At 39.5% G+C, this 14321-nt stretch overlaps 1 protein-coding gene across 7 annotated transcripts in view; it reads left to right on the top strand.

Moving 5' to 3' along the window:
• Positions 1-708: 708 nt before the first annotated feature.
• Positions 709-14321, top strand: part of atp11a (ATPase phospholipid transporting 11A) — a 116724-nt gene continuing 103111 nt past the window's right edge. For all 7 annotated transcript variants that reach the window (XM_017699055.2, XM_017699057.2, XM_017699058.2 and 4 more), the window contains exon 1: positions 709-1173. In XM_017699055.2, coding sequence (XP_017554544.1) covers positions 1135-1173 — 39 coding nt within the window. In that variant the 5' untranslated portion in view covers positions 709-1134. The remainder of the gene's footprint in view (positions 1174-14321) is intronic.

The following is a 14321-nucleotide window of genomic DNA, read 5'->3' on the forward strand; positions in this document are numbered from 1 at the left end:
TTATGCTCACCTGTCGTTTTTTCAGATGATTTAAGACATCAGTCTAAAAAAAGGTGAACGTTTTTAGTCAGTCACGTCGCTGACAAGACAAGAGTTGACAAGAGTCTATACAGCAAATTCAGTTTTGTTGTGGGAGATGCTGGTGAAAGAGAAACACCTGATTTCAACATTTCAGGAGTTCTTACAATTTTTACGTACAACAATCGGGCTGTCCCTCGTGTTCTGCTAATCTAAACCAGTTCTTCGAGTGTCACTGGAAATCCTAATGATTTTGGGCAAACAGGACACTTTTAATAAAGTATTAATAGGGAGTTTGCTGCCTTCTTTTATGGGAAAGCTTTACATTAGATACCGGAACATTTGCTGCGAAGTTTTTATTGCATTCAGTCACGAGAGAGAGAGAAAGCGTCTGTGGGGTCAAGTCCTGATGGTGCATGATCAGCTCTGGACCATAAACTGCACAGCAACCGGTCCCAGAGCCGGACCGGACGGAGCGCCGTCACTGAGAACTCCAGAGAGCAGCTCCACTCCTATATGTTTGGGCGGGAGGGTGTGGCGAGCAATGCGCATGCGCCTCGAGCCCCCATGACGTTATTGTCGAGAAGAATCTGATTGGCTGCGGAGGAGAGTGGACAGCAGTACGGGGGTGAGAGAGAGAGAGCGAGAGAGAGAGAGAGAGAGAGAGAGAGAGAGAGAGAGAGAGACAGACAGACAGAGACAGAGAAAAAAGGAGACCAAGGCAGATCCTCTATACGATCTTCGTTTGAAGACACTTGTCCAGGACGAAGTAGCCTTCTTTCAGCCCTTCAAGACCGAGGGCTTGCTTGTCTCGGGAGACGTTAACGGCTAACGGCGAGGTGCGCGCGAAGCCCTAATATGAATATGACAACGTTCGGACTCCTGCATTTGTAACTGCAAGTGGAGACAGTTAAATACCTGGAAGAAGAAAAGAGCCTAGTTAGCCGTGCCGTGCCATCTCTTGTCAGTCCCAGAGGAGGAAGAGCGTCAGACAGAGCAGACCAGAGCGGACCATGGAGAAGAACAGAGTCAGCTAGCGTTACATACACATATACAACCCCGAAGACCCGAGGAGAAGACGAAGGCAACGCGGCGGCGGGGACCGGCTGAAGGAGGATGGATTTTAGCACGATTAGGAACCTCATCAGCCGATACGTAAGTAGCCTACCCTACCCTATCCCACCCTGTCCTGTCCTCCCCTCACTACGGTGTCGGTGCACGGCCGTAGTTTTTAACCTCCTCGTCCGCCAACTTGTTGGTCTGTGTGTCTCCGCTGCTGAATGGAGGACTGTAATCGTGTGTCTCTCCGGCTGAAGCAGCCAAACATGGTCACTGCTCTGTAACAAGTGGAGCTCATCAGGTCGTGATTTTCTGTCAGTACCGTGAGAAAGAGTCATTTGGTGGCTCCGTTCAAGCAAAACAAGATCTGTAGCACCGCTAAAATCAGCGTGTTAAATGTGTTATTTCACCTCCTGTAGTGCTGCGTTATAATAATCTAATCCGTCCCTCTTGTGCTGTGACCTGAAGTGTGCTACAGTCGTCTGAAATGAACATATCACTATTGTCTGTCTTTTTCCTAAGAGTGTAATGGCTCGTAAACAAAAATAAAACCTGTATATTTTAAGATTAATCTGCCTACAGTGACCTGGGAATGAACCATTGTCATTCAGTTTCCCCCAGTGCCTCAGTCCCATAGTGGCTCAGGAGGAGAGCACTGCTGGCTAGAGGGCAACGGGACTATTTTGTTTAGTCTCGGAAACCTACAAATAACCTCTGAGGGGGCAACTTTGTAAAATCAAATGCAAAAACGAATACATTTAATTAAGTAGTGAAAGAAAACTAGCAATGGCTTCTTTAAGTGGCTCGTGAAGTCACAGTAAAGCAGAACTAACATTCCTAACAGGCAACAGGGTCAGTTATCATGTTCATCTGTCGTGGCTAATGAACAGAGCCCACATATATTTTCAGAAAGGATTAAGATAAAATTAGGACAAGGCAAGAAAAAAAGGGCTATTGCTGTTTTGACTGCTTCATGGAAACACAGTTTACTTGCTAAACTGTATCCAGCCTTCATAAAGCAGGTAGTTGTTATGCTTTATCTGTCAAGGGACCTCACACATCCATTCTGAAGGGACAGCATTGCTATAAAGTAGAGCGAATAGTCATAAGAATAAGACTGTCAACAAGTTTTATCTGCCTTGGGAACTAACACATCCTCCCTGAAGGGGCAAGTTTTGTATAAAAGCTGTTCTAACAGCTCTAATGAGTCCATGAAGACGCCGTTCGCTTGCTAAAGTAGAACAATCATTTACAATTGGCAGCTGGATTAGCTGTTATGCTTTCCTCTTGTGTAGACAGATCACAAATCCTTTCAAGATTTGAGAAAAAAAGAAAACAGAAAAGAACTTGTAATGCTTGTTCTAACAGATCTAGTAAGAGCAGTTTTCCAAAGTAGACTCCCATAAGCTGCTCATTTCTCAAGAACAGGTGTTCAGTCTAAGGAGGACTGCTGTGTGAGTGTCGTGAGAGAATATCTAAGGTGTTTACTCTGGGCTACTGACAATCTGCCAGTATTTTTTGAGGTGACTTGGAAAGAACAGGAAAAACGAGCTCCTAAGCCCCATATGCTTAATATAATTAACTGATTAGTCAATGTTTTGGCTCCACAGCCTCTCCAGTTGGTAATTAAATTAAGCTTGGGCTGTAAAACCCAAGTGTGCTTTTCTTTCCCTTGTCTTTTTCCCTCTTTATGTTCTGTATCAATATAAAGAGACAGGGCTAGCACGAGCAGACACTTAAAACGGCACTATACCAGTTCTAAATGTCACCAGCAGCCAGATTTAAGCATTGCGGGACTGTAGTTGTGGGTGGTCGGATAATTTTTTTTTTTCCCGTAGTACTATTATATCCCATAGGAAAGTCTTTCATTATGTAGTCACCCATTGCATTGAACAGCGGTATTACATACCCCGATCATTTTCATATAGGCTCATTTGATGAATCAATACCATAGGTCACCAGCTCGATACAGTATTATACATACATACAGTATTATGCACACTAGACCACATGCTTAAGCCATTTATGGTTCAGCATGGTCAGCCTGATAAAGCTCCCAGACCAATCTGTCGAGGGCTTAGGGAGAGAGATTGTCTCTAAGGCACTGATACTGAACCCAAGACGCTGTGTTCGAGCTCTAGTACTACATATTTATTCACAGCCATACTACATACTGGTCTTCTTGCAGTATTCATGTGAACGTGGGACTTTTTCTGACAGACGTCACCACAGTTAGTCGCCACTCCACACTTTAAAACTTGCAATTTAAGAACTTCTACAATAATTCTATGGAGTTTTAACATATATGACATATTAGAAGACATCTTTTTACATATAAAATAATGAAAATCAAATATTGACCTCAGAATGCTCTCTGTACTGGCTTTAGACATATTAAAGCTCCTGGAGTATTATTTTGGTGTACTATTTAAAGCTGGAGTACATGCATGTTGGTGCATCTTTCCAAGCAGTAAAGTGTTGTTACCTTCAAGTATTCTCAGTCATGCTGGTTATTGGTTGTTTAAAAAACATTAATGAGCTTTATAGGAGGACAATATGATGGCATTTTATTGGCATTGTGATCAGTTTTTAATGTGATACACAATGTGCTTTTCAGAGTATATTTTGGATATTCTCAATACACTTAACACTGACACACTATGTTTTATTAAAAAGAGAACAAAATTAGTCCTGTTTAATGCTGTTAAATTAAATGTAGAGCAGTACAGAATGTGAAAAGTTGAATAAAAATGATTGTGTTCTGTGTTTTTGATGGCAGTCTTAAAATGTGGCACTAGTAGTGCATTTTCTTTATGTGTCAAAATATATGATTTTTTTGCCTTCTCACCCACTTCGAATCAGCTCAAGACTGATAGGTGTCATGGCTAATTTAAGCCAACGCTGATAAAGCATTGGTACAGACTTTCCTTATTGGTACACCCCTGGTTCACAACTCTATGACTGGGCAAAAATGTCTATACATTTTCTAACACGTCCTTTAGATTCCTCTCTTGTTCTCCACTGTCTTGTTGTGCTCTTAGTTAGGTGGTGATGGAGGTTAAAAAGTGATATGATGCACTTTGTCCGTCGCAGACACCCACGAAGGCCGTTTTCTTTGTTAACAGACAGATGTGCTAACAGATGCATGTGAGTGGTCCTAAACAGTGTCATAACCTTTTCTGCATGTCCTGACAAGAGTGGTAAAACTTGTTCCATGCATATTGCTCTGGTTTAGGAAAAAAAAAAAACCCAAAAAGAGTAGTTAAATCTCATGTTTAGTGACTATATTGTCTGCTACTGTAGTTGTATATTGTCGCTGTTTGAACAGAAGCTTATGTCTGAGAACTTTAACGCACACAAAAATCTTGTGTAATGTAATGAGATTTTTGGACAAATGTTATTGGTCAATTCATTATGAAATTGTGTTAATACATTGTAAAGTGCAGCTATTGTTTTCAAATGGTTTAAAAATATTTTAGGGTTTTCAATGTGATCTGGGTGTATGCTACTGTTCAAAAGTTTAAAATCACTTTTCATACTTTATTTTATGTAATAATCTCTAAAAAAGCAGATTTAAATTCTCTAGACAACAAAAGCAACTTTTAGATACCGTATTCTATATTTCAGGTATTCAAGAACTTAGTCAAGGGGAAATAATGTACTGCAATCATCCATTTCTAGTGATTTTCTTTATTCGCCTTAAAATGCAATTGTCACATTTAAAAGGCCCATATTCTACCCTTTACTTGCTTTTTATATTCTTCCTCCAGAGGTGTGATTTATGTGTGTGGTTTTACATACCAAAAGCAGCCATAATTAATTTTTATGAGACCATTTCCAACTTCTCTTTATCCCATAGAATTAAGTAGTATGTTTTTGTTACTGTGCCTTTAAATCTGACAGATGTAAATGTACTGTACTGTCTATGTACTGATTGATTGATTGCACAGTATTGTGCCTAATTAAACAAGGCAGTTCAGGATGAAACCTTATAACTTATTTTCACAAATAAACGAAACATGTTGTTTAACCAGGGGTGATCAGACCTTTGCAGTCTACTGTATCTAACACCTTACTGGTTTTATGTTATTCCACTTATTAATTGAAGTGACTCCACACTTTTGGGTGGTTGTGTATAAATGGAGGAATTTGCTGAAAAGGAACAGAAGAGAGCAAAGCTGCTGAAAGCGAGCGTTTAGCTTTGTTTCATTGGCGTGTGTTTGCTGAGAGAGTGTAGTTATGGGACTGTGGGACTGAGTTTGTTACGTGAAGAAGGGCCGTATGCGTGTGTGTGAGTGCCTGTAAAAAGCCTCTCTCCACCCTGCTGCTCTTTGATCTAAAGCACGGTAATGCAGGCTGGCATCGCAAGAGGAGGGCGTCAGGAGAGAGAGAGGGAGAGGCAGGAAGAGAGCAAGACAGGAGAGGAAGAGAAGAGAACAGAGGAGAGATGAAGGCTGAGATGAGAGTAGAGGAGCTGGTGGGTGTGTGGTATAGTGGGGAGGGGATGGGTTTACGGGATTTAACCGGTTCCCCATGGCATCGGGATTTGTTCTGACGCTGCAGTAAATGGCAAAGGAACTGCTGCGTTTTTGTCCGCTCACCTGTAGCTGCCCTCAGTACTGCTCACAGCACACATACCACGACTGTCCCACAAGAAATTATTGTGGGTGCTGAAAAGGCTCAACGACTAAAAGTCAAGTAATGAACGACCTTCACAATTATGCAATGCTGATAAATACGCAGAATCAGAAAACAGTGCACCACAGAACTTCCGCTGAGTTCTTTTAGTCATGTCTGCATTGTTAAATGAAACTTGTTCAGTGTGGTGTGATGGGAAATGCACCATTCTACACTCTCAGAGAAAAAGGTACTGAACTGTCACTGGGGCAGTATCTCTCTTTTAACTGGGGTGGTACCCACAAGGGTACATCTCAGTACCTTTAGTCAGGGAACATAATTATATTTTCTAAGTTGTACTGACTCCACACACCCCGTCTTGTCTCCAGGCTCTTTATTTGTTTTAAAACATTAGGTTATGAAAAGGAACATATACATATGGATTTTTTCCACTGGGAGAAACGTCTTTAAGGTACACAGTTGGACCTTAAAACCACTGTTGTACCTTTTGTATGTTACACTATATATGCCCTCAAAAATTGTGTATATATACAATTTCTTTTCTAGATTCATCACTGTTTTATCATTATTAACAATACATGTAAAACTTGTTTTGGATGGAGAATAAATATATTTCGCTGCTGTTGGAAGAAAACCTCCATCTCCATTTTTGGTGATTTTCAGTTTTTGACATAATTCGAAAAAGCATTTTGCCCTTTATATTGTGACAAAATTTCATGATGAATGGACCAAAAAAAGGCCCAAAATCACTTGGAAAATATTCTTGTTCCATTGACTTCCATTAAAAGTAAAGAAGGTTTTTTCCTTCTCCTGTAAAGTCATCATGTTGGAGATACGAGGTTTTCTCCGATTTGCTTTGTTCATTTGTGGAATACCCCTTGTGGAATACTACATTATGTGCAATCAGGGTTAATGCTGGGCAGTATTCTTTATCATCTATAGTGGTATTGGTGTTGCACAACTGATTTGTAGTTTTAACGAAGTTGTCTTAATAAAAGAACTGCTTCAGATTTTAAAATACATAAATTACATTGAAGTACTGTCATTTTAGGGGAGGAAAATAAGCTCAGTCAGGTTTAAAAGATATTCTGTTAGCATATCAGTACTGGGTTCTGATTCCATGGGTCTGTGCTATTTGTAAATCTTATCAGTACAGCCCAGCTCTGATATACAATGCTTTTATTACACTTTAGCTTTTCTCAATTAACAAATTAAAGGACAAATTTGGCAACAAATTGCTATATGTTGTAACCTATGCTGTATCCTAACTTACCTGTTGTATTTCAGAGGGACTTTGGTGATATAGCCCTAATTTTGTCTGCATACAAATGACTCACAACCTCTCCTTTTTCAGAGTTAGAAGACCAAAGATGTGGAAGTGATTTTAAAAGCGTAGGACTTTAATGACTTCTTGGTATTAACGTGGTGTGTATTTTCTGTTGTCATGCGGTGTTTCAGTTTTCTGTTCACTGGAATTAACTTTACTCACTTCCTTATTCTTCATATAAGAGGGCTTGAATGTGATCATGAGTTGAGACATCTGCATTGGCCATTTGAGAAGATAAGAAGAACCATAAAATCTGAATGGCAGGGAAAGAAAAGGGTAAAACCAAGTTAAAAGTTGGCTAAATATTAGCTTACAGAACTTTGGCTAAACTGACCTTTTTATAAGGAATTGCACATGAATATCTGGTAGCACAGTAGAGTAAAACTAGAATAAGAGTGTGTGTCCCTGTGTGTGTCCCTGTGTGTGTCCCTGTGTGTGTCCCTGTGTGTGTCCCTGTGTGTGTCCCTGTGTGTGAGAGAGAGAGAGAGAGGGAGGCTACCCTGTTCTTGTGGAGACTCTCTCTCTCAAACCCATCTCTGTGTTTGTCTGTCAGAACATGGTGTATTAGGTAATGCCCCTTAAAACAGTTATGTAACTGTTCTAGCCTTTTGGCTGCGATTGTCTGAAATTGCCATTTTCTGAAATGGCCATCGACCATTTAGATTCTGTCTGTACCTGACAGTTTTACTCTTAATCCCAATCGTTTACATTCTGTCTGTTTAAGCTGTGTCTGTACCTGACAGTTTTAGACTTAATCTCAACCATTTAGAGCCTGCCAGTTCCCGACAGACTTGCTCCTAATCCGAACTGTTTATGCTCTGTCTGTACCTGACAGACCTGCTCTTAATCCCTACCATTTATGCTCTGTCTGTACCTGACAGTCTTACTCTTAATCCCAACTGTTTGTTTTGTCTGTACTTGACAGTCTTACTCTTAATCCCAACTGTTTGTTTTGTCTGTACTTGACAGTCTTACTCTTAATTCCAACCGTTTATGCTCTGTCTGTACTTGACAGTCTTACTCTTAATCCCTACCGCTTATGCTCTGTCTGTACCTGACAGTCCTGCTCTTAATCCCTACTGTTTATGCTCGGTCTGTACTTGACAGTCTTACCCTTAATCCTTACCGTTTATGCTCTGTCTGTACCTGACAGTCCTGCTCTTAATCCCTACCTTTTATGCTCTGTCTGTACCTGACAGTCCTGCTCTTAATCCCTACCTTTTATGCTCTGTCTGTACCTGACAGACCTGCTCTTAATCCCTACCATTTATGCTCTGTCTGTACCTGACAGTCTTACTCTTAATCCCAACTGTTTGTTTTGTCTGTACTTGACAGTCTTACTCTTAATCCCAACTGTTTGTTTTGTCTGTACTTGACAGTCTTACTCTTAATTCCAACCGTTTATGCTCTGTCTGTACTTGACAGACCTGCTCTTAATCCCTACCATTTATGCTCTGTCTGTACCTGACAGTCTTACTCTTAATCCCAACTGTTTGTTTTGTCTGTACTTGACAGTCTTACTCTTAATTCCAACCGTTTATGCTCTGTCTGTACTTGACAGACCTGCTCTTAATCCCTACCATTTATGCTCTGTCTGTACCTGACAGTCTTACTCTTAATCCCAACTGTTTGTTTTGTCTGTACTTGACAGTCTTACTCTTAATTCCAACCGTTTATGCTCTGTCTGTACTTGACAGTCTTACTCTTAATCCCTACCGCTTATGCTCTGTCTGTACCTGACAGTCCTGCTCTTAATCCCTACTGTTTATGCTCGGTCTGTACTTGACAGTCTTACCCTTAATCCTTACCGTTTATGCTCTGTCTGTACCTGACAGTCCTGCTCTTAATCCCTACCTTTTATGCTCTGTCTGTACCTGACAGTCCTGCTCTTAATCCCTACTGTTTATGCTCTGTCTGTACTTAGTCCTGCTCTTAATCACTACCGTTTATGCTCTGTCTGTTCCTGACCGTCCTGCTCTTAATCCCTACCGTTTATGCTCTGTCTGTTCCTGACAGTCCTGCTCTTAATCCCTACTGTTTATGCTCTGTCTGTACCTGACAGTCCTGCTCTTAATCCCTACTGTTTATGCTCTGTCTGTTCCTGACCGTCCTGCTCTTAATCCCTACTGTTTATGCTCTGTCTGTTCCTGACAGTCCTGCTCTTACTCCCTACTGTTTACACTCTGTCTAAATTATCTTTGAACATAGCCCTAGAACCTTTTTGGTTCCAAGACCTTCTGTACTGGGTCCTGTTATACTCAATTACAATTAGTCGTAACATTCCAGGATCATTGCAATCACATCACCTTGTTTTTCACAGCCTTATGCTCAGCAAACCTCTGATTCATGGGTTTATTGCTATGAGCAGTCGATGCTCCTCTGACACATGCTCAGCACAGGAGTGTGTGGTCTTGCTTTAGGGAGGTATGTGCTGTCTTTGGACTGGGACGAACTATCTGGGGAAATCAGTGTTAGCCGTGTAATTAATTAGTATCGACACTGGTCAGAGAAAGGAGACCGTGGACAAAGAAGAGATGAAAAAAAAGAGTAAAGGGGAGTGTAGAAAGAGAGGAGGAGGAAGTCATTTAGTAATTTAGAAACTTTAGAATTTAGAAACTTTAAATTGTGTCATCAGTACATAAATAACACTGTCTAACTACATTTTATCACAGTGAGCACAGCCTGTTTAATGAGATTTAGTGCAGCAGTTTGTAAAACATTGAAGTAAAATTATTATTATCATTATTATTATTATTGTTATTATTATTATATGTGGCATTACAGGTTCTGTTTTTGCCAATACTTTTGTCCAGTTATTGAATCTTAGAAAAACTAAATATTGTAAAGCATATCAATGTCTTGAAGTATCATGAGATATTTTTATCTATAACATTTCCTGTTTTGGAGGCATTCACCAGTTATTCTGATATCAGGGTACAATGGGGAACTGATTTGGCATCAACAAATTAGTTTGTTGTGATTATCAACAACAAACAAGAAATTCTAGGTGGTGATCAACAGACGTTACCATGAAACATTTAGCTGGGGCCTTATTTTTGCTTGAATTCTTCCCCAAATTGTGTGAAAATAGGCCTGGAGACTAATTTGTTGCATTTCCTAATAAAATAAACAAATGTAGAATGTAGCATGCGTTTGCTTCCAAATCATTGTTTCAAATCCAGCAACACATCAAAGGTGCCTTTATCAATTCTCGTAATACTTAAAAACTGGAAGTCTGCTTACTGACTGATGCTGACTAATTGAGAGCCTTGGACAGGAAGTAGCATTTCAGCCCATTTCCTGCCCCTGGAGGATGGAGGCAATGTGAGAGCGTCGAGCGGCCTTAATCTCATCTCCTGCGGTCAGAGGAAGACGTCTTCCTCCAGACCAGCGAAGGAGCCACGGCTAATGGATGTGCCATTGTTGTGTGTTGGCCAAGTTATGTAATGAATCAGAGAAAGCTCCTGCCGTGGTATTGATTTTCATTTATTTAACTACATCACTCTGTTTGTTCTCTGGAAAGATTTATGATTGTATAATTAGTTCTGTGATTGAAAGTAGGTGCGTTTTTTTTTTTTTTTTTTTTTTATCAGTGACGAGCAAATTGTGATTCTTGCTTCTGTATTCTGTATTATGTAATCACTAAAGAGAGCAATCAGTGCATTTCATTTAGTAAAGTCCTATTACATCACAGTCAATCATTTGAGTACAAACAGCGATACTTGAATGGATCAAAATGGATCAAAATCAGTGTGCTAATGGAGTGCACTGATCAGCATAGGTCAAAATAATCACACTCATGCAGCCTTGTGGGAGTAGCCACATTACACAGCACATGACCATATTTATTATTATCAGGATCAATAAGGGCATATTATCCATGCAGAAAATGATTGCAGTAAGCTTGTATGTCATGGGTGTCATCAGTACTAAAAGAATACAGACAACCTGCATGTTTCATGATAAACAAGTTCATAATTGAACTTGTTTAACTGGATTTACTGCAGTGCAGCGGAAGTCAGTATTATTTGTAGAAAATATCTAATTGTAATCTTTTCTGACCAGTATTGCAACTGTAATTTTTTTTTAATCTATAAACAATATAAATATTTTCTTTAAAGAAAAATATTGTCCTCAGAAAAAAGTTCATGTTTTACTGTTTTTTGTTTTGTTTTTTGATGAAGTGCTTTGGTACTAGACTAAAATATCTGCATTGTATTTACAGAAACGAGTGCTATATTTCTCCACTTTGCTAAACCAGGTGGATCTAGTCTAATTAAGACATCCAGAGGTTTTGTTGCAACAGTGGTGAATCACAAATATAAGTTATCAGTGTGACATATGCATCTATATCAATATATATCAATAGATGCTGTATATTAAAGTCTATATATAAGTTATGTTAAATTAGATATGGCATTGGATTTTTTTAATAGTGATATTGTCTCTGTATTAATTGACTGAATCCAAATCAACTTCAGTCTCTAACATATCATGGCATGAGTAGCTGGTTCTGTGAGTATTATTATATTGTCATTCTGAAATAATACACACAGGTGGTTAGTAATTAGTTTACCATTTACTGAAGTGCATGTGCGTAATGTAATTGTAATAAAAATGTGCGTAATGTAATTGTATTTCAAAGCATAGTACCATAAAATAATACTTCTACTCAAGTATATTAGAGAATAAGGAATTTACTTTTTACTCAGTTACATTTTAGTCATTCATATTTAGTTACTGATTTTTTTTTGTTGTTTTTGTTTTTGTATTTCATTGTATCATATTTTGTTGGTGACAACATCTGCACCGCTTTGTGATTGGACTTTTAGCATTTTATTTTAGATCAACAAATCCCAAAGAATCAAAAGAAAAAAATACAAGTTTCAGTTCCTGAGCTGATAGATGCTGGATTTACTAAACAGTTCCACTGTAGTCCTAAAAGTTACTCAGTTCATAGGGTTTTTACCTTTGTACTTCTACTCAAGTTGTTTTTTGGAGTCATAAGAGTCTTATTTTTACACAGTGTCAGTATCTGTGCTTTTACTTGGGTATGAATTTAATCTACTCTTCCTATATAATGTGTATGTAATACATACTTGGCTGTATGTGAATGTTTGTTTGAGCGGCCCTGGTCAAACAACATGTTTTGTTGATTTTCTAAGTGAAAATAAGATGCACATTCTCTACAGAGAACACACTTCTGCACACTTTAATGCACAATTTGTGTTAATTTGTTCAATTTAACATGTACAATAAAACAAAAAGTATACAATGTGGCCTGCACAAAAAATGCTCAGTGATTTAATAGAAAGTGTCCAGTAAAATATGCAGAACAACATATTCTATCACTTTTTAAATTACTTTTTTTGCATAATTTGATAGCATATATATTGAGCATGATGTCATATATGCGGGGACTGTGATGTAATGAGAGAGAGAGAGAGAGAGAGAGAGAGAGAGAGAGAGAGAGAGAGAGATGGTGCTGATTTAATGAGGCAGCAGGTAATCTGTCAGAAGTGTGCAGGCATTTCAGCTCACTAATATGCTCTGCTTATATCTCATAACACTGTAGTCTCAGAGTGCTGAGGGGGGCGGAACATTTTAATGGCCCTCTCTGAGAAGATGCATAACTCTCTGACACACACACACACACACACACACACACACACACACACACACACACACACACACACACACACACACACACACACACACAGTCCGTGTCCACACCAGCACTGGCCCGAGCTCCATCTTTTGCAAAGGTGAAATGAGGTCCGGACAAGCAAAAAACAAAGTTTGTGTGCATATGAGTGTGACAGCAGTGCATTTGGGGGGCATGTGAGGCTCTTTGGGTGGTCTGCCAGGGAGGTTGCCTAAGGACAGGCTCCAACTCCAGTATTTTACACTGTCCAAAGGTGCACAAACAGCCCCTCTAGTTCCAACTACCCCTCCTCGCTCTATTTATAACACCACCATTACACTCTGGTTATCCTTTGTGTTCATACCTAATTCTGCCAGTGATGGAGCTGAAAGAAGGGGCAAAGAATAAATCCTTTTAGATTTGCTTTATTGTAATATTAAACATATTTATGACCAGCTTCTGCATTTAGCCCATGTCTGCTTAAAGGGCCCATGTTGTACTTTTTCCTCCCCTTTTTTTTGGTTTATGACATCTGTCTGGTTTATGCACTAGAACAGTCATAATTGAACCTTATCCGAGCCTTTACAATTGGTATATGTAAATGGCTTCTGATTGGTAGTGCAATGATGTCTCTTAGCTGATGTAACATTCATATTTATGGGTCTCCTCCAAGCGTGTTGAGCTGTCCAGTGTCCAGTCATCACTCTTTACCCTCCCAGTTTGGTAGCATTGTGTGATGTTGGAGATATTGGGTAGAGTTGGAAATGACAAAATTGGGTAGAAAATTGTTTAACCGTTAAATTGCTCAACAGAACATACTGTTAGGCTTGTACTAAAACCCTCAAGGACATCAGGGATGAGTTTTGTGCATATGTGTAAGCATATTTGGATATCTGGGTCCTTTGGAAGGCTGCAGTGATTGTTTTGCCACCTTACAGTCAGGATCAGCAGCACGTTTAATCGTTACAGCTCACATTTTCAGCTCCAGTAACTACAGACTACAGTAACAGCGCTGTTAATGGGGGTTAAACAGCTCTAGGCTGAATAGTCTACATTTGTGGTCATATTTAAATGTTCACAAATCGCAACCATGCAGAATTTAAGACAGACTGTTTCTGCAGCGTACTTTCCATGTGTGAGCTGGTCAGTGAACTGTATGTTTGTGTTATTTTTCAGAAGAGCAAGGTGAAGTGCAAGTTTCCATGATATAAGCCCTTTAATCACAGCATGTTATTTGAGTCGCTGGTCTTTGTATGTTTTGGAAAGAGGGGAAACAGAGGCTGTGTATTGTGCACTTCATTGAATTGGAATATCACAGCTGACTGATTCATGCCCCTCCATCCTCACTGTTCAGCTGCCCTCTTTTTTCAAAGGCTGTTGATATGTGACAACAAACTGTCAATCAGACCCCTGCCCCTCAGGGACGGGCTAAAGACAGCCGTCATGTGGCCTGCGGTTCCAAGAAGAATGATCTAAAAACATTCTTCAGTAAACAGTGATGTAATATTGCTCTGACTGGTGGGCCATTTGGTGGTTACATAGAGGCTCATTGAAGCAAAGCACAAATTGAGTTTCATGAAAAAAAGTGTTGTGTTGTAATCGCTGTTTTATTTCTCTGCATTCCGTCTGTTCTTT

The sequence above is a fragment of the Pygocentrus nattereri genome, chromosome 12, assembly GCF_015220715.1.
Source record: "Pygocentrus nattereri isolate fPygNat1 chromosome 12, fPygNat1.pri, whole genome shotgun sequence".
NCBI lineage: Eukaryota > Metazoa > Chordata > Actinopteri > Characiformes > Serrasalmidae > Pygocentrus > Pygocentrus nattereri.